This window comes from Phyllobates terribilis, unplaced genomic scaffold, assembly GCF_046119375.1.
Source record: "Phyllobates terribilis strain yellow unplaced genomic scaffold, ASM4611937v1 Scaffold_9__5_contigs__length_417890890, whole genome shotgun sequence".
In the NCBI taxonomy this organism is placed as follows: domain Eukaryota; kingdom Metazoa; phylum Chordata; class Amphibia; order Anura; family Dendrobatidae; genus Phyllobates; species Phyllobates terribilis.
The window spans coordinates 377,832,627-377,856,340 of NW_027362769.1; the positions used below are offsets into that span (position 1 = coordinate 377,832,627).

General features: G+C 56.2%; 1 protein-coding gene across 1 annotated transcript in view; it reads left to right on the top strand.

Annotated features, from left to right (window-relative positions):
• The window catches only part of LOC141161415 (uncharacterized), a 160,648-nt gene that overhangs the window by 31,642 nt on the left and 105,292 nt on the right, over window positions 1-23,714 (top strand). The window contains 11 exon segments of the mRNA XM_073646225.1: window positions 455-1,558; window positions 1,624-2,060; window positions 3,996-4,682; window positions 5,235-5,937; window positions 7,020-7,751; window positions 8,676-9,448; window positions 12,459-12,477; window positions 13,826-14,467; window positions 14,912-15,873; window positions 18,721-18,739; window positions 22,726-23,445. Of these exon segments, the coding sequence (XP_073502326.1) occupies window positions 455-1,558; window positions 1,624-2,060; window positions 3,996-4,682; window positions 5,235-5,937; window positions 7,020-7,751; window positions 8,676-9,448; window positions 12,459-12,477; window positions 13,826-14,467; window positions 14,912-15,873; window positions 18,721-18,739; window positions 22,726-23,445 (6,798 nt within the window).

Genomic DNA, 23,714 nt, shown 5'->3' on the forward strand with positions numbered 1-23,714 from the left:
AAAGACAACACCGACTCAGCAGACAACACCGACTCAGCAGACAACACCGACTCAGCAGGCAACACCGACTCCACCGACTCCGCAGACTCCACCGACTCAGCAGATTCCACCGACTCAGCAGACAACACCGACTCAGCAGACATCATCGACTCAGCAGAGAACACCGACTCAGCAGATAACACAGACTCAAAAGGCAAAAACGACTCAGCAGACAACACCGACTCAGCAGACAACACCGATTCCACCGACTCCACCGACTCAGCCTACTCCACCGACTCAGCAGACAACACCGACTCAGCAGACAACACCGACTCAGCAGACAACACCGACACAGCAGACAACACCGGCTCAGCAGACAACACCGACTCAGCAGACAACACCGGCTCAGCAGACAACACCGACTCAGCAGACAACACCGACTCAGCAGACAATACCGACTCCACCAACTCTGCAGACTCCACCGACTCAGCAGACTCCACCAACTCAGCAGACAACACCGACTCAGCAGACAACACCGACTCAGCAGACAACACCGACTCCACTGGCTCCACAGACTCCACCGACTCCACTGACTCCGCAGACGACAACGATTCCGCAAAGTCCACCTACTTCACTGACTCCGCAGACTCCACCGACTCCACAGACTCCACCGACTCCACAGACTTCACCGACTCCACTTACTCCGCAGACAACACCGACTCCGCAGACAACACCGACTCCGCAGACTCCACTGACTCCGCAGACTCCACTGACTCCGCAGACTCCACTGACTCCGAAGACAACTCCGACTCCACTCACTCCGCAGACAACACCGACTCCGCAGACTCCACCTACTTCACTGACTCCACAGACTCCACCGACTCCACAGACTCCACAGACTCCACTGACTCCACTGACTCCACTGACTCCACTGACTCCGCAGACTACAGCGACTGCACTGACTCCACTGACAACACCGACTCCACTGACTCCGCAGACAACACCGACTCCACTGACTCCGCAGACAACACCGACTCCGCAAGCAACACCGACTCCGCAGACTCCACCGACTCAGCAGAATCCACCGACTCAGCAGACTCCACCGACTCAGCAGACTCCGCTGACTCCACCGACTCAGCAGACAACACTGACTCAGCAGACAACACCGATTCAGCAGACAACACCGATTCAGCAGACAACACCGACTCCGCAGACAACACCGACTCCGGAGACAACACCGACTCAAAAGACAACACCGACTCAAAAGACAACACCGACTCAGCAGACAACACCGACTCAGCAGACAACACCGACTCCACTGCCTCCGCAGACTCCACCGACTCAGCAGACAACACCGACACAGCAGACAACACGGACACAGCAGACAACACCGACTCAGCAGACAACATCGACTCAGCAGACAACACCGACTCAAAAGACAACACCGACTCAAAAGACAACACCGACTCAGCAGACAACACCGACTCAGCAGACAATACCGACTCCACCGACTCAGCAGACAACACCGACTCAGCAGACAACACCGACTCAGCAGACAAAACCGACTCAGCAGACAACACGACTCCACTTACTCCGCAGACTCCACCGACTCAGCAGACAATACCGACTCAGCAGACAACACCGACTCAGCAGACAACGCCGACTCAGCAGACAACGCCGACTCAGCAGACAACACCGACTCCACTGACTCCGCAGACTCCACCGACTCAGCAGACAACACCGACTCAGCAGACACCACCGACTCAGCAGACAACGCCGACTCAGCAGACAACGCCGACTCAGCAGACAACGCCGACTCCACTGACTCCGCAGACTCCACCGACTCAGCAGACAACACCGACTCAGCAGACAACACCGACTCCACTGACTCCGCAGACAACACCGACTCCACTGACTCCGCAGACAACAACGACTCCACTGACTCCGCAGACAACACCGACTCCGCAAACAACACCGACTCCGCAGACTCAGGAGACTCCACTGACTCAGCAGACTCCACCGACTCAGCAGACTCCACCGACTCAACAGACTCCACTGACTCCACCAACTCCACTTACTCCGTAGATAACACCGACTCCACTGACTCCGCAGACTCCACCGACTCCGCAGACTCCACCGACTCAGCAGACTACACCGACTCAGCAAACTCCACCGACTCAACAGACAACACCGACTCAGCAGACAACACCGACTCAAAAGACAACACCGACTCAAAAGACAACACCGACTCAGCAGACAACAACGACTCAGCAGACAACACCGACTTCACTGACTCCGCAGACAACACCGACTCCGCAAACAACACCGACTCCGCAGACTCAGGAGACTCCACTGACTCAGCAGACTCCACCGACTCAGCAGACTCCACCGACTCAGCAGACTCCACTGACTCCACCAACTCCACTTACTCCGTAGATAACACCGACTCCACTGACTCCGCAGACTCCACCGACTCCGCAGACTCCACCGACTCAGCAGACTACACCGACTCAGCAGACTACACCGACTCAGCAGACAACACCGACTCAGCAGACAACACCGACTCAGCAGACAACACCGACTCAGCAGACAACACCGACTCAAAAGACAACACAGACTCAGCAGACAACGTCGACTCAGCAGACAACACCGACTCAGCAGACAACACCGACTCCACTGACTCCGCAGACTCCACCGACTCAGCAGACAACACCGACTCAGCAGACAACACCGACTCAACAGACAACACCGACTCAGCAGACAACACCGACTCCGCAGACAACACCGACTCCGCAGACAACACCGACTCAGGAGACAACACCGACTCAAAAGACAACACCAACTCCGCAGACAACACAGACTCCGCAGACAACACCGACTCAGCAGACAACACCGACTCCACCAACTCAGCAGACTCCACTGACTCAGCAGACAACACCGACTCAGCAGACAACACCGACTCAGCAGACAACACCGACTCAAAAGACAACACCGATTCAGCAGACACCGACTCAGCAGACAACACCGACTCAGCAGACAACACCGACTCCACCGACTCCGCAGACTCCACCGACTCAGCAGATTCCACCGACTCAGCAGACAACACCGACTCAGCAGACATCATCGACTCAAAAGACAAAAACGACTCAGCAGACAACACCGACTCAGCAGACAACACCGACTCCACCGACTCCGCAGACTCCACCGACTCAGCAGACTCCACCGACTCAGCAGACAACACCGACTCAGCAGACAACACCGACACAGCAGACAACACCGGCTCAGCAGACAACACCGACTTAGCAGACAACACCGACTCCGCAGACAACACCGACTCCGCAGACAACACCGACTCCGCAGACAACACCGACTCAGCAGACAACACCGACTCTGCAGACTCCACCGACTCAGCAGACTACACCGACTCAGCAGACAAAAGCGACTCAGCAGACAACACCGACTGAAGAGACAACACCGACTCAAAAGACAACACCGACTCAGCAGACAACACCGACTCAGCAGACAACACCGACTCCACTGTCTCCGCAGACTCCACCGACTCAGCAGACAACACCGACTCAGCAGACAACACCGACTTCGCAGACTCCACCTACTTCACTGACTCCGAAGAATCCACAGACTCCACCGACTCCGCAGACAACACCGACTCCACCGACTCCGCAGACAACACCGACTCCACTGACTCCGCAGACAACACCGACTCCACTGACTGCGCAGACAACACCGACTCCACAGACAACACCGACTCCGCAGACTCCACCGACTCAGCAGACAACACCGACTCAGCAGACAACACCGACTCAGCAGACAACACCGACTCCACTGACTCCGCAGACTCCACCGACTACGCAGACTCCACCGACTCAGCAGACTACACCGACTCAGCAGACTACACCTACTCAGCAGACAACACCGACTCAGCAGACAACACCGACTCAGCACACAACACCGACTCAAAAGACAACACCGACTCAAAGGACAACACCGACTCAAAGGACAATACCGACTCAGCAGACAACACCGACTCAGCATACAACACCGACTCAGCAGACAACACCGACTCAGCAGACAACACCGACTCAAAAGACAACACCGACTCAAAAGACAACACCGACTCAGCAGACAACACCGACTCAGCAGACAACACCGACTTCACTGACTCCGCAGACAACACCGACTCCGCAAACAACACCGACTCCGCAGACTCAGGAGACTCCACTGACTCAGCAGACTCCACCGACTCAGCAGACTCCACCGACTCAGCAGACTCCACTGACTCCACCAACTCCACTTACTCCGTAGATAACACCGACTCCACTGACTCCGCAGACTCCACCGACTCCGCAGACTCCACCGACTCAGCAGACTACACCGACTCAGCAGACTACACCGACTCAGCAGACAACACCGACTCAGCAGACAACACCGACTCAGCAGACAACACCGACTCAGCAGACAACACCGACTCAAAAGACAACACAGACTCAGCAGACAACATCGACTCAGCAGACAACACCGACTAAGCAGACAACACCGACTCCACTGACTCCGCAGACTCCACCGACTCAGCAGACAACACCGACTCAGCAGACAACACCGACTCAACAGACAACACCGACTCAGCAGACAACACCGACTCCGCAGACAACACCGACTCCGCAGACAACACCGACTCAGGAGACATCATCGACTCAGCAGAGAACACCGACTCAGCAGATAACACAGACTCAAAAGGCAAAAACGACTCAGCAGACAACACCGACTCAGCAGACAACACCGATTCCACCGACTCCACCGACTCAGCCTACTCCACCGACTCAGCAGACAACACCGACTCAGCAGACAACACCGACTCAGCAGACAACACCGACACAGCAGACAACACCGGCTCAGCAGACAACACCGACTCAGCAGACAACACCGGCTCAGCAGACAACACCGACTCAGCAGACAACACCGACTCAGCAGACAATACCGACTCCACCAACTCCGCAGACTCCACCGACTCAGCAGACTCCACCAACTCAGCAGACAACACCGACTCAGCAGACAACACCGACTCAGCAGACAACACCGACTCCACTGGCTCCACAGACTCCACCGACTCCACTGACTCCGCAGACGACAACGATTCCGCAAAGTCCACCTACTTCACTGACTCCGCAGACTCCACCGACTCCACAGACTCCACCGACTCCACAGACTTCACCGACTCTACTTACTCCGCAGACAACACCGACTCCGCAGACAACACCGACTCCGCAGACTCCACTGACTCCGCAGACTCCACTGACTCCGCAGACTCCACTGACTCCGAAGACAACTCCGACTCCACTCACTCCGCAGACAACACCGACTCCGCAGACTCCACCTACTTCACTGACTCCACAGACTCCACCGACTCCACAGACTCCACAGACTCCACTGACTCCACTGACTCCACTGACTCCACTGACTCCGCAGACTACAGCGACTGCACTGACTCCACTGACAACACCGACTCCACTGACTCCGCAGACAACACCGACTCCACTGACTCCGCAGACAACACCGACTCCGCAAGCAACACCGACTCCGCAGACTCCACCGACTCAGCAGAATCCACCGACTCAGCAGACTCCACCGACTCAGCAGACTCCGCTGACTCCACCGACTCAGCAGACAACACTGACTCAGCAGACAACACCGATTCAGCAGACAACACCGATTCAGCAGACAACACCGACTCCGCAGACAACACCGACTCCGGAGACAACACCGACTCAAAAGACAACACCGACTCAAAAGACAACACCGACTCAGCAGACAACACCGACTCAGCAGACAACACCGACTCCACTGCCTCCGCAGACTCCACCGACTCAGCAGACAACACCGACACAGCAGACAACACGGACACAGCAGACAACACCGACTCAGCAGACAACATCGACTCAGCAGACAACACCGACTCAAAAGACAACACCGACTCAAAAGACAACACCGACTCAGCAGACAACACCGACTCAGCAGACAATACCGACTCCACCGACTCAGCAGACAACACCGACTCAGCAGACAACACCGACTCAGCAGACAAAACCGACTCAGCAGACAACACGACTCCACTTACTCCGCAGACTCCACCGACTCAGCAGACAATACCGACTCAGCAGACAACACCGACTCAGCAGACAACGCCGACTCAGCAGACAACGCCGACTCAGCAGACAACACCGACTCCACTGACTCCGCAGACTCCACCGACTCAGCAGACAACACCGACTCAGCAGACACCACCGACTCAGCAGACAACGCCGACTCAGCAGACAACGCCGACTCCACTGACTCCGCAGACTCCACCGACTCAGCAGACAACACCGACTCAGCAGACAACACCGACTCCACTGACTCCGCAGACAACACCGACTCCACTGACTCCGCAGACAACAACGACTCCACTGACTCCGCAGACAACACCGACTCCGCAAACAACACCGACTCCGCAGACTCAGGAGACTCCACTGACTCAGCAGACTCCACCGACTCAGCAGACTCCACCGACTCAACAGACTCCACTGACTCCACCAACTCCACTTACTCCGTAGATAACACCGACTCCACTGACTCCGCAGACTCCACCGACTCCGCAGACTCCACCGACTCAGCAGACTACACCGACTCAGCAAACTCCACCGACTCAACAGACAACACCGACTCAGCAGACAACACCGACTCAAAAGACAACACCGACTCAAAAGACAACACCGACTCAGCAGACAACACCGACTCAGCAGACAACACCGACTTCACTGACTCCGCAGACAACACCGACTCCGCAAACAACACCGACTCCGCAGACTCAGGAGACTCCACTGACTCAGCAGACTCCACCGACTCAGCAGACTCCACCGACTCAGCAGACTCCACTGACTCCACCAACTCCACTTACTCCGTAGATAACACCGACTCCACTGACTCCGCAGACTCCACCGACTCCGCAGACTCCACCGACTCAGCAGACTACACCGACTCAGCAGACTACACCGACTCAGCAGACAACACCGACTCAGCAGACAACACCGACTCAGCAGACAACACCGACTCAGCAGACAACACCGACTCAAAAGACAACACAGACTCAGCAGACAACATCGACTCAGCAGACAACACCGACTCAGCAGACAACACCGACTCCACTGACTCCGCAGACTCCACCGACTCAGCAGACAACACCGACTCAACAGACAACACCGACTCAGCAGACAACACCGACTCCGCAGACAACACCGACTCCGCAGACAACACCGACTCAGGAGACAACACCGACTCAAAAGACAACACCAACTCCGCAGACAACACAGACTCCGCAGACAACACCGACTCAGCAGACAACACCGACTCCACCAACTCAGCAGACTCCACTGACTCAGCAGACAACACCGACTCAGCAGACAACACCGACTCAGCAGACAACACCGACTCAAAAGACAACACCGATTCAGCAGACACCGACTCAGCAGACAACACCGACTCAGCAGACAACACCGACTCCACCGACTCCGCAGACTCCACCGACTCAGCAGATTCCACCGACTCAGCAGACAACACCGACTCAGCAGACATCATCGACTCAAAAGACAAAAACGACTCAGCAGACAACACCGACTCAGCAGACAACACCGACTCCACCGACTCCGCAGACTCCACCGACTCAGCAGACTCCACCGACTCAGCAGACAACACCGACTCAGCAGACAACACCGACACAGCAGACAACACCGGCTCAGCAGACAACACCGACTTAGCAGACAACACCGACTCCGCAGACAACACCGACTCCGCAGACAACACCGACTCCGCAGACAACACCGACTCAGCAGACAACACCGACTCTGCAGACTCCACCGACTCAGCAGACTACACCGACTCAGCAGACAAAACCGACTCAGCAGACAACACCGACTGAAGAGACAACACCGACTCAAAAGACAACACCGACTCAGCAGACAACACCGACTCAGCAGACAACACCGACTCCACTGTCTCCGCAGACTCCACCGACTCAGCAGACAACACCGACTCAGCAGACAACACCGACTTCGCAGACTCCACCTACTTCACTGACTCCGAAGAATCCACAGACTCCACCGACTCCGCAGACAACACCGACTCCACCGACTCCGCAGACAACACCGACTCCACTGACTCCGCAGACAACACCGACTCCACTGACTGCGCAGACAACACCGACTCCACAGACAACACCGACTCCGCAGACTCCACCGACTCAGCAGACAACACCGACTCAGCAGACAACACCGACTCAGCAGACAACACCGACTCCACTGACTCCGCAGACTCCACCGACTACGCAGACTCCACCGACTCAGCAGACTACACCGACTCAGCAGACAACACCTACTCAGCAGACAACACCGACTCAGCAGACAACACCGACTCAGCACACAACACCAACTCAAAAGACAACACCGACTCAAAGGACAACACCGACTCAAAGGACAATACCGATTCAGCAGACAACACCGACTCAGCATACAACACCGACTCAGCAGACAACACCGACTCAGCAGACAACACCGACTCAAAAGACAACACCGACTCAAAAGACAACACCGACTCAGCAGACAACACCGACTCAGCAGACAACACCGACTTCACTGACTCCGCAGACAACACCGACTCCGCAAACAACACCGACTCCGCAGACTCAGGAGACTCCACTGACTCAGCAGACTCCACCGACTCAGCAGACTCCACCGACTCAGCAGACTCCACTGACTCCACCAACTCCACTTACTCCGTAGATAACACCGACTCCACTGACTCCGCAGACTCCACCGACTCCGCAGACTCCACCGACTCAGCAGACTACACCGACTCAGCAGACTACACCGACTCAGCAGACAACACCGACTCAGCAGACAACACCGACTCAGCAGACAACACCGACTCAGCAGACAACACCGACTCAAAAGACAACACAGACTCAGCAGACAACATCGACTCAGCAGACAACACCGACTAAGCAGACAACACCGACTCCACTGACTCCGCAGACTCCACCGACTCAGCAGACAACACCGACTCAGCAGACAACACCGACTCAACAGACAACACCGACTCAGCAGACAACACCGACTCCGCAGACAACACCGACTCCGCAGACAACACCGACTCAGGAGACAACACCGACTCAAAAGACAACACCAACTCCGCAGACAACACAGACTCCGCAGACAACACCGACTCAGCAGACAACACCGACTCCACCAACTCAGCAGACTCCACTGACTCAGCAGACAACACCGACTCAGCAGACAACACCGACTCAGCAGACAACACCGACTCAAAAGACAACACCGATTCAGCAGACACCGACTCAGCAGACAACACCGACTCAGCAGACAACACCGACTCCACCGACTCCGCAGACTCCACCGACTCAGCAGATTCCACCGACTCAGCAGACAACACCGACTCAGCAGACATCATCGACTCAAAAGACAAAAACGACTCAGCAGACAACACCGACTCAGCAGACAACACCGACTCCACCGACTCCGCAGACTCCACCGACTCAGCAGACTCCACCGACTCAGCAGACAACACCGACTCAGCAGACAACACCGACACAGCAGACAACACCGACACAGCAGACAACACCGGCTCAGCAGACAACACCGACTTAGCAGACAACACCGACTCCGCAGACAACACCGACTCCGCAGACAACACCGACTCAGCAGACAACACCGACTCTGCAGACTCCACCGACTCAGCAGACTACACCGACTCAGCAGACAAAACCGACTCAGCAGACAACACCGACTGAAGAGACAACACCGACTCAAAAGACAACACCGACTCAGCAGACAACACCGACTCAGCAGACAACACCGACTCCACTGTCTCCGCAGACTCCACCGACTCAGCAGACAACACCGACTCAGCAGACAACACCGACTTCGCAGACTCCACCTACTTCACTGACTCCGAAGAATCCACAGACTCCACCGACTCCGCAGACAACACCGACTCCACCGACTCCGCAGACAACACCGACTCCACTGACTCCGCAGACAACACCGACTCCACTGACTGCGCAGACAACACCGACTCCACAGACAACACCGACTCCGCAGACTCCACCGACTCAGCAGACAACACCGACTCAGCAGACAACACCGACTCAGCAGACAACACCGACTCCACTGACTCCGCAGACTCCACCGACTACGCAGACTCCACCGACTCAGCAGACTACACCGACTCAGCAGACAACACCTACTCAGCAGACAACACCGACTCAGCAGACAACACCGACTCAGCACACAACACCGACTCAAAAGACAACACCGACTCAAAGGACAACACCGACTCAAAGGACAATACCGACTCAGCAGACAATACCGACTACACCGACTCAGCAGACAACACCGACTAAGCATACAACACCGACTCAGCAGACAACACCGACTCAGCAGACAACACTGACTCAGCAGACAACACCGACTCAAAAGACAACACCGACTCAGCAGACAACACCGGCTTAGCAGACAACATTGACTCAGCCGACAACACCGACTGAGCAGACAACACCGACTCAGCAGACAACACCGACTCCACTGTCTCCGCAGACTCCACCGACTCAGCAGACAACACCGACTCAGCAGACAACACCGACTTCGCAGACTCCACCTACTTCACTGACTCCGAAGAATCCACAGACTCCACCGACTCCGCAGACAACACCGACTCCACCAACTCCGCAGACAACACCGACTCCACTGACTCCGCAGACAACACCGACTCCACTGACTCCGCAGACAACACCGACTCCACAGACAACACCGACTCCGCAGACTCCACCGACTCAGCAGACTCCACCGACTCAGCAGACAACACCGACTCAGCAGACAACACCGACTCCACTGACTCCGCAGACTCCACCGACTACGCAGACTCCACCGACTCAGCAGACTACACCGACTCAGCAGACAACACCTACTCAGCAGACAACACCGACTCAGCAGACAACACCGACTCAAAAGACAACACCGACTCAAAGGACAACACCGACTCAAAGGACAACACCGACTCAGTAGACAATACCGACTCCACCGACTCAGCAGACAACACCGACTCAGCAGACAACACCGACTCAGCAGACAACACTGACTCAGCAGACAACACCGACTCAAAAGACAACACCGACTCAGCAGACAACACCGGCTCAGCAGACAACATTGACTCAGCTGACAACACCGACTGAGCAGACAACACCGACTCCGCAGACAACACCAACTCCGCAGACAACACAGACTCCGCAGACAACACCGACTCAGCAGACAACACCGACTCCACCAACTCAGTAGACTCCACTGACTCAGCAGACAACACCGACTCAGCAGACAACACCGACTCAGCAGACAACACCGACTCAAAAGACAACACCGACTCAGCGGACAACACCGACTCAGCAGACAACACCGACTCAGCAGACAACACCAACTCCACCGACTCCGCAGACTCCACCGACTCAGCAGATTCCACCGACTCAGCAGACAACACCGACTCAAAAGACAACACCGACTCAAAGGACAACACCGACTCAAAGGACAACACCGACTCAGTAGACAATACCGACTCCACCGACTCAGCAGACAACACCGACTCAGCAGACAACACCGACTCAGCAAACAACACTGACTCAGCAGACAACACCGACTCAAAAGACAACACCGACTCAGCAGACAACAACGGCTCAGCAGACAACATTGACTCAGCCGACAACACCGACTGAGCAGACAACACCGACTCCGCAGACAACACCAACTCCGCAGACAACACAGACTCCGCAGACAACACCGACTCAGCAGACAACACCGACTCCACCAACTCAGCAGACTCCACTGACTCAGCAGACAACACCGACTCAGCAGACAACACCGACTCAGCAGACAACACCGACTCAAAAGACAACACCGACTCAGCGGACAACACCGACTCAGCAGACAACACCGACTCAGCAGACAACACCAACTCCACCGACTCCGCAGACTCCACCGACTCAGCAGATTCCACCGACTCAGCAGACAACACCGACTCAGCAGACATCATCGACTCAGCAGACAACACCGACTCAGCAGATTACACAGACTCAAAAGGCAAAAACGACTCAGCAGACAACACCGACTCAGCAGACAACACCGATTCCACCGACTCCACCGACTCAGCCTACTCCACCGACTCAGCAGACAACACCGACTCAGCAGACAACACCGACTCAGCAGACAACACCGACACAGCAGACAACACCGGCTCAGCAGACAACACCGACTCAGCAGACAACACCGGCTCAGCAGACAACACCGACTCAGCAGACAACACCGACTCAGCAGACAACACCGACTCCACTGGCTCCACAGACTCCACCGACTCCACTGACTCCGCAGACGACAACGATTCCGCAAAGTCCACCTACTTCACTGACTCCGCAGACTCCACCGACTCCACAGACTTCACTGACTCCGCAGACAACACCGACTCCACTTACTCCGCAGACAACACCGACTCCGCAGACAACACCGACTCCGCAGACTCCACTGACTCCGCAGACTCCACTGACTCCGAAGACAACTCCGACTCCACTCACTCCGCAGACAACACCGACTCCGCAGACTCCACCTACTTCACTGACTCCACAGACTCCACCGACTCCACAGACTCCACCGACTCCACAGACTGCACTGACTCCACTGACTCCGCAGACTACACCGACTGCACTGACTCCACTGACAACACCGACTCCACTGACTCCGCAGACAACACCGACTCCGCTGACTCCGCAGACAACACCGACTCCGCAAGCAACACCGAATCCGCAGACTCCACCGACTCAGCAGACTCCACCGACTCAGCAGACTCCACCGACTCAGCAGACTCCGCTGACTCCACAGACTCAGCAGACAACACTGACTCAGCAGACAACACCGATTCAGCAGACAACACCGATTCAGCAGACAACACCGACTCCGCAGACAACACCGACTCCGCAGACAACACCGACTCCGGAGACAACACCGACTCAAAAGACAACACCGACTCAAAAGACAACACCGACTCAGCAGACAACACCGACTCAGCAGACAACACCGACTCCACTGCCTCCGCAGACTCCACCGACTCAGCAGACAACACCGACACATCAGACAACACGGACACAGCAGACAACACCGACTCAGCAGACAACACCGACTCAGCAGACAACACCGACTCAAAAGACAACACCGACTCAGCAGACAACACCGACTCAGCAGACAATACCGACTCCACTGACTCAGCAGACAACACCGACTCAGCAGACAACACCGACTCAGCAGACAAAACCGACTCAGCAGACAACACGACTCCACTTACTCCGCAGACTCCACCGACTCAGCAGACAATACCGACTCAGCAGACAACACCGACTCAGCAGACAACGCCGACTCAGCAGACAACGCCGACTCAGCAGACAACACCGACTCCACTGACTCCGCAGACTCCACCGACTCAGCAGACAACACCGACTCAGCAGACACCACCGACTCAGCAGACAACGCCGACTCAGCAGACAACGCCGACTCAGCAGACAACGCCGACTCCACTGACTCCGCAGACAACAACGACTCCACTGACTCCGCAGACAACACCGACTCCGCAAACAACACCGACTCCGCAGACTCAGGAGACTCCACTGACTCAGCAGACTCCACCGACTCAGCAGACTCCACCGACTCAGCAGACTCCACTGACTCCACCAACTCCACTTACTCCGTAGATAACACCGACTCCACTGACTCCGCAGACTCCACCGACTCTGCAGACTCCACCGACTCAGCAGACTACACCGACTCAGCAAACTCCACCGACTCAACAGACAACACCGACTCAGCAGACAACACCGGCTCAGCAGACAACACCGACTCAGCAGACAACACCGACTCAGCAGACAATACTGACTCCACCAACTCCGCAGACTCCACCGACTCAGCAGACTCCACCAACTCAGCAGACAACACCGACTCAGTAGACAACACCGACTCAGCAGACAACACCGACTCCACTGTCTCCGCAGACTCCACCGACTCAGCAGACAACACCGACTCAGCAGACAACACCGACTTCGCAGACTCCACCTACTTCACTGACTCCGAAGAATCCACAGACTCCACCGACTCCGCAGACAACACCGACTCCACCGACTCCGCAGACAACACCGACTCCACTGACTCCGCAGACAACACCGACTCCACTGACTGCGCAGACAACACCGACTCCACAGACAACACCGACTCCGCAGACTCCACCGACTCAGCAGACAACACCGACTCAGCAGACAACACCGACTCAGCAGACAACACCGACTCCACTGACTCCGCAGACTCCACCGACTACGCAGACTCCACCGACTCAGCAGACTACACCGACTCAGCAGACAACACCTACTCAGCAGACAACACCGACTCAGCAGACAACACCGACTCAGCACACAACACCGACTCAAAAGACAACACCGACTCAAAGGACAACACCGACTCAAAGGACAATACCGACTCAGCAGACAATACCGACTACACCGACTCAGCAGACAACACCGACTAAGCATACAACACCGACTCAGCAGACAACACCGACTCAGCAGACAACACTGACTCAGCAGACAACACCGACTCAAAAGACAACACCGACTCAGCAGACAACACCGGCTTAGCAGACAACATTGACTCAGCCGACAACACCGACTGAGCAGACAACACCGACTCAGCAGACAACACCGACTCCACTGTCTCCGCAGACTCCACCGACTCAGCAGACAACACCGACTCAGCAGACAACACCGACTTCGCAGACTCCACCTACTTCACTGACTCCGAAGAATCCACAGACTCCACCGACTCCGCAGACAACACCGACTCCACCAACTCCGCAGACAACACCGACTCCACTGACTCCGCAGACAACACCGACTCCACTGACTCTGCAGACAACACCGACTCCACAGACAACACCGACTCCACAGACAAGACCGACTCCGCAGACTCCACCGACTCAGCAGACTCCACCGACTCAGCAGACAACACCGACTCAGCAGACAACACCGACTCCACTGACTCCGCAGACTCCACCGACTACGCAGACTCCACCGACTCAGCAGACTACACCGACTCAGCAGACAACACCTACTCAGCAGACAACACCGACTCAGCAGACAACACCGACTCAGCAGACAACACCGACTCAAAAGACAACACCGACTCAAAGGACAACACCGACTCAAAGGACAACACCGACTCAGTAGACAATACCGACTCCACCGACTCAGCAGACAACACCGACTCAGCAGACAACACCGACTCAGCAGACAACACTGACTCAGCAGACAACACCGACTCAAAAGACAACACCGTCTCAGCAGACAACACCGGCTCAGCAGACAACATTGACTCAGCCGACAACACCGACTGAGCAGACAACACCGACTCCGCAGACAACACCAACTCCGCAGACAACACAGACTCCGCAGACAACACCGACTCAGCAGACAACACCGACTCCACCAACTCAGCAGACAACACTGACTCAGCAGACAACACCGACTCAGCAGACAACACCGACTCAGCAGACAACACCGACTCAAAAGACAACACCGACTCAGCGGACAACACCGACTCAGCAGACAACACCGACTCAGCAGACAACACTGACTCCACCGACTCCGCAGACTCCACCGACTCAGCAGATTCCACCGACTCAGTAGACAACACCGACTCAAAAGACAACACCGACTCAAAGGACAACACCGACTCAAAGGACAACACCGACTCAGTAGACAATACCGACTCCACCGACTCAGCAGACAACACCGACTCAGCAGACAACACCGACTCAGCAGACAACACTGACTCAGCAGACAACACCGACTCAAAAGACAACACCGACTCAGCAGACAACACCGGCTCAGCAGACAACATTGACTCAGCCGACAACACCAACTCCGCAGACAACACAGACTCCGCAGACAACACCGACTCAGCAGACAACACCGACTCCACCAACTCAGCAGACTCCACTGACTCAGCAGACAACACCGACTCAGCAGACAACACCGACTCAGCAGACAACACCGACTCAAAAGACAACACCGACTCAGCGGACAACACCGACTCAGCAGACAACACCGACTCAGCAGACAACACCAACTCCACCGACTCCGCAGACTCCACCGACTCAGCAGATTCCACCGACTCAGCAGACAACACCGACTCAGCAGACATCATCGACTCAGCAGACAACACCGACTCAGCAGATAACACAGACTCAAAAGGCAAAAACGACTCAGCAGACAACACCGACTCAGCAGACAACACCGATTCCACCGACTCCAACGACTCAGCCTACTCCACCGACTCAGCAGACAACACCGACTCAGCAGACAACACCGACTCAGCAGACAACACCGACACAGCAGACAACACCGGCTCAGCAGACAACACCGACTCAGCAGACAACACCGGCTCAGCAGACAACACCGACTCAGCAGACAACACCGACTCAGCAGACAATACTGACTCCACCAACTCTGCAGACTCCACCGACTCAGCAGACTCCACCAACTCAGCAGACAACATCGACTCAGCAGACAACACCGACTCAGCAGACAACACCGACTCCACTGGCTCCACAGACTCCACCGACTCCACTGACTCCGCAGACGACAACGATTCCGCAAAGTCCACCTACTTCACTGACTCCGCAGACTCCACCGACTCCACAGACTTCACTGACTCCGCAGACAACACCGACTCCACTTACTCCGCAGACAACACCGACTCCGCAGACAACACCGACTCCGCAGACTCCACTGACTCCGCAGACTCCACTGACTCCGAAGACAACTCCGACTCCACTCACTCCGCAGACAACACCGACTCCGCAGACTCCACCTACTTCACTGACTCCACAGACTCCACCGACTCCACCGACTCCACAGACTCCACCGACTCCACAGACTGCACTGACTCCACTGACTCCGCAGACTACACCGACTGCACTGACTCCACTGACAACACCGACTCCACTGACTCCGCAGACAACACCGACTCCGCAGACAACACCGACTCCGCAAGCAACACCGAATCCGCAGACTCCACCGACTCAGCAGACTCCACCGACTCAGCAGACTCCACCGACTCAGCAGACTCCGCTGACTCCACCGACTCAGCAGACAACACTGACTCAGCAGACAACACCGATTCAGCAGACAACACCGATTCAGCAGACAACACCGACTCCGCAGACAACACCGACTCCGCAGACAACACCGACTCCGGAGACAACACCGACTCAAAAGACAACACCGACTCAAAAGACAACACCGACTCAGCAGACAACACCGACTCAGCAGACAACACCGACTCCACTGCCTCCGCAGACTCCACCGACTCAGCAGACAACACCGACACATCAGACAACACGGACACAGCAGACAACACCGACTCAGCAGACAACACCGACTCAGCAGACAACACCGACTCAAAAGACAACACCGACTCAGCAGACAACACCGACTCAGCAGACAACACCGACTCCACTGCCTCCGCAGACTCCACCGACTCAGCAGACAACACCGACACATCAGACAACACGGACTCAGCAGACAACACCGACTCAGCAGACAACACCGACTCCACTGCCTCCGCAGACTCCACCGACTCAGCAGACAACACCGACACATCAGACAACACGGACACAGCAGACAACACCGACTCAGCAGACAACACCGACTCAGCAGACAACACCGACTCAAAAGACAACACCGACTCAGCAGACAACACCGACTCAGCAGACAATACCGACTCCACCGACTCAGCAGACAACACCGACTCAGCAGACAACACCGACTCAGCAGACAAAACCGACTCAGCAGACAACACGACTCCACTTACTCCGCAGACTCCACCGACTCAGCAGACAATACCGACTCAGCAGACAACACCGACTCAGCAGACAACGCCGACTCAGCAGACAACGCCGACTCAGCAGACAACACCGACTCCACTGACTCCGCAGACTCCACCGACTCAGCAGACAACACCGACTCAGCAGACACCACCGACTCAGCAGACAACGCCGACTCAGCAGACAACGCCGACTCAGCAGACAACGCCGACTCCACTGACTCCGCAGACAACAACGACTCCACTGACTCCGCAGACAACACCGACTCCGCAAACAACACCGACTCCGCAGACTCAGGAGACTCCACTGACTCAGCAGACTCCACCGACTCAGCAGACTCCACCGACTCAGCAGACTCCACTGACTCCACCAACTCCACTTACTCCGTAGATAACACCGACTCCACTGACTCCGCAGACTCCACCGACTCTGCAGACTCCACCGACTCAGCAGACTACACCGACTCAGCAAACTCCACCGACTCAACAGACAACACCGACTCAGCAGACAACACCGGCTCAGCAGACAACACCGACTCAGCAGACAACACCGACTCAGCAGACAATACTGACTCCACCAACTCCGCAGACTCCACCGACTCAGCAGACTCCACCAACTCAGCAGACAACACCGACTCAGCAGACAACACCGACTCAGCAGACAACACCGACTCCACTGGCTCCACAGACTCCACCGACTCCACTGACTCCGCAGACGACAACGATCCTGCAAAGTCCACCTACTTCACTGACTCCGCAGACTCCACCGACTCCACAGACTTCACTGACTTCACTGACTCCGCAGACAACACCGACTCCACTTACTCCGCAGACAACACCGACTCCGCAGACAACACCGACTCCGCAGACTCCACTGACTCCGCAGACTCCACTGACTCCGCAGACTCCACTGACTCCGAAGACAACTCCGACTCCACTCACTCCGCAGACAACACCGACTCCGCAGACTCCACCTACTTCACTGACTCCACAGACTCCACCGACTCCACAGACTCCACAGACTCCACTGACTCCACTGACTCCGCTGACTCCGCAGACTACACCGACTGCACTGACTCCACTGACAACACCGACTCCACTGACTCCGCAGACAACACCGACTCCACTGACTCCGCAGACAACACCGACTCCGCAAGCAACACTGACTCCGCAGACTCCACCGACTCAGCAGACTCCACCGACTCAGCAGACTCCACCGACTCAGCAGACTCCGCTGACTCCACAGACTTCACCGACTTCACTGACTCCGCAGACAACACCGACTCCACTTACTCCGCAGACAACACCGACTCCGCAGACAACACCGACTCCGCAGACTCCACTGACTCCGCAGACTCCACTGACTCCGCAGACTCCACTGACTCTGAAGACAACTCCGACTCCACTCACTCCGCAGACAACACCGACTCCGCAGACTCCACCTACTTCACTGACTCCACAGACTCCACCGACTCCACAGACTCCACAGACTCCACTGACTCCACTGACTCCACTGACTCCACTGACTCCACTGACTCCGCAGACTACACCGACTGCACTGACTCCACTGACAACACCGACTCCACTGACTCCGCAGACAACACCGACTCCACTGACTCCGCAGACAACACCGACTCCGCAAGCAACACCGACTTCACTGACTCCGCAGACAACACCGACTCCACTTACTCCGCAGACAACACCGACTCCGCAGACAACACCGACTCCGCAGACTCCACTGACTCCGCAGACTCCACTGACTCCGCAGACTCCACTGACTCCGAAGACAACTCCGACTCCACTCACTCCGCAGACAACACCGACTCCGCAGACTCCACCTACTTCACTGACTCCACAGACTCCACCGACTCCACAGACTCCACAGACTCCACTGACTCCACTGACTCCACTGACTCCACTGACTCCGCAGACTACACCGACTGCACTGACTCCACTGACAACACCGACTCCACTGACTCCGCAGACAACACCGACTCCACTGACTCCGCAGACAACACCGACTCCGCAAGCAACACCGACTCCGCAGACTCCACCGACTCAGCAGACTCCACCGACTCAGCAGACTCCACCGACTCAGCAGACTCTGCTGACTCCACCGACTCAGCAGACAACACTGACTCAGCAGACAACACCGATTCAGCAGACAACACCGATTCAGCAGACAACACCGACTCAGCAAACTCCACCGACTCAACAGACAACACCGACTCAGCAGACAACACCGACTCAAAAGACAACACCGACTCAAAAGACAACACCGACTCAGCAGACAACACCGACTCAGCAGACAACACCGACTTCACTGACTCCGCAGACTCCACCGACTCAGCAGACAACACCGACTCAGCAGACAACACTGACTCCACTGACTCCACTGACTCCGCAGACTACACCGACTGCACTGACTCCACTGACAACACCGACTCCACTGACTCCGCAGACAACACCGACTCCACTGACTCCGCAGACAACACCGACTCCGCAAGCAACACCGACTTCACTGACTCCGCAGACAACACCGACTCCACTTACTCCGCAGACAACACCGACTCCGCAGACAACACCGACTCCGCAGACTCCACTGACTCCGCAGACTCCACTGACTCCGCAGACTCCACTGACTCCGAAGACAACTCCGACTCCACTCACTCCGCAGACAACACCGACTCCGCAGACTCCACCTACTTCACTGACTCCACAGACTCCACCGACTCCACAGACTCCACAGACTCCACTGACTCCACTGACTCCACTGACTCCGCAGACTACACCGACTGCACTGACTCCACTGACAACACCGACTCCACTGACTCCGCAGACAACACCGACTCCACTGACTCCGCAGACAACACCGACTCCGCAAGCAACACCGACTCCGCAGACTCCACCGACTCAGCAGACTCCACCGACTCAGCAGACTCCACCGACTCAGCAGACTCCGCTGACTCCACCGACTCAGCAGACAACACTGACTCAGCAGACAACACCGATTCAGCAGACAACACCGATTCAGCAGACAACACCGACTCAGCAAACTCCACCGACTCAACAGACAACACCGACTCAGCAGACAACACCGACTCAAAAGACAACACCGACTCAAAAGACAACACCGACTCAGCAGACAACACCGACTCAGCAGACAACACCGACTTCAATGACTCCGCAGACTCCACCGACTCAGCAGACAACACCGACTCAGCAGACAACACCGACTCAGCAGACAACACCGACTCAGCAGACAACACCGACTCCAGAGACTTCACCGACTCCACTGACTCCGCAGACAACACCGACTCCACTGACTCAGCAGACAAAACTGACTCCGCAGACAACACCGACTCCACTGACTCCGCAGATAACACCGGCTCCACTGACTCCGCAGACTCCACCGACTCAGCAGACTCCACCGACTCAGCAGACTCCACCGACTCAGCAGACTCCGCTGACTCCACCGACTCAGCAGACTCCACTGACTCCACCGACTCCACAGACTCCGCAGACAACACCGACTCCACTGACTCCGCAAACTTCACCGACTCAGTAGACTCCACCGACTCAGCAGACTACACCGACTCAGCAGACTACACCGACTCAGCAGACAACACCGACTCAGCAGACAACACCGACTCAGCAGACAACACCGACTCAGCAGACAACACCGACTCAAAAGACAACACAGACTCAGCAGACAACATCGACTCAGCAGACAACACCGACTCAGCAGACAACACCGACTCCACTGACTCCGCAGACTCCACCGACTCAGCAGACAACACCGACTCAGCAGACAACACCGACTCAACAGACAACACCGACTCAGCAGACAACACCGACTCCGCAGACAACACCGACTCCACAGACAACACCGACTCAGCAGACAGCACCGACTCCACTGACTCCACAAACTCCACCGACTCAGCAGACTCCACTGACTCCACCGACTCCACTGACTCCGCAGACAACACCGACTCCACTGACTCCGCAGACTCCACCGACTCAATATACTCAACTGACTCCACCGACTCCACCGACTCAGCAGACTCCACCGACTCAGCAGACTCCGCTGACTCCACCGACTCAGCAGACAACACCGACTCAGCAGACAACACCGACTCAGCAGACAACACCGACTCCGCAGACAACACCGACTCCGCAGACAACACCGACTCAGGAGACAACACCGACTCAAAAGACAACACCAACTCCGCAGACAACACAGACTCCGCAGACAACACCGACTCAGCAGACAACACCGACTCCACCAACTCAGCAGACTCCACTGACTCAGCAGACAACACCGACTCAGCAGACAACACCGACTCAAAAGACAACACCGATTCAGCAGACAACACCGACTCAGCAGACAACACCGACTCCACCGACTCCGCAGACTCCACCGACTCAGCAGATTCCACCGACTCAGCAGACAACACCGACTCAGCAGACATCATCGACTCAAAAGACAAAAACGACTCAGCAGACAACACCGACTCAGCAGACAACACCGATTCCACCGACTCCACCGACTCAGCAGACTCCACCGACTCAGCAGACAACACCGACTCAGCAGACAACACCGATTCAGCAGACAACACCGACACAGCAGACAACACCGGCTCAGCAGACAACACCGACTCAGCAGACAACACCGGCTCAGCAGACAACACTGACTCAGCAGACAACACCGACTCAGCAGACAATACCGACTCCACCAACTCCGCAGACTCCACCGACTCAGCAAACTCCACCAACTCAGCAGACAACATCGACTCAGCAGACAACACCGACTCAGCAGACAACACCGACTCCACTGGCTCCACAGACTCCACCGACTCCACTGACTCCGCCGACGACAACGATTCCGCAGACTCCACCTACTTCACTGACTCCGCAGACTCCACCGACTCCACAGACTTCACCGACTCCACTGACTCCGCAAACAACACCGACTCCACTGACTCCGCAGACAACACCGACTCCGCAGACAACACCGACTCCGCAGACTCCACTGACTCCGCAGACTCCACTGACTCCGCAGACTCCACTGACTCCGAAGACAACACCGACTCCACTCACTCCGCAGACAACACCGACTCCGCAGACTCCACCTACTTCACTGACTCCACAGACTCCACCGACTCCACCGACTCCACAGACTCCACAGACTCCACTGACTCCACTGACTCCGCAGACTACACCGACTCCACTGACTCCACTGACAACACCGACTCCACTGACTCCGCAGACAACACCGACTCCGCAAGCAACACCGACTCCGCAGACTCCACCGACTCAGCAGACTCCACCGACTCAGCAGACTCCGCTGACTCCACCGACTCAGCAGACAACACCGACTCAGCAGACAACACCGACTCCACCGACTCCACTGACTCCACTGACTCCACTGACTCCGCAGACAACACCGACTCCACTTACTCCGCAGACTCCACCGACTCAGCAGACTCCACTGACTCCACAGACTTCAACGACTCCACTGACTCCACAGACAACACTGACGCCGCCGACAACACCGACTCCGCAGACTCCACTGACTCCGCAGACTCCACTGACTCCGGAGACAACACCGACTCAACTGACACCGCAGACAACACCGACTCCGCAGACTCCCCCTACTTCACTGACTCTGCAGACTCCACCGACACCACCGAATTCACAGACTTCAAC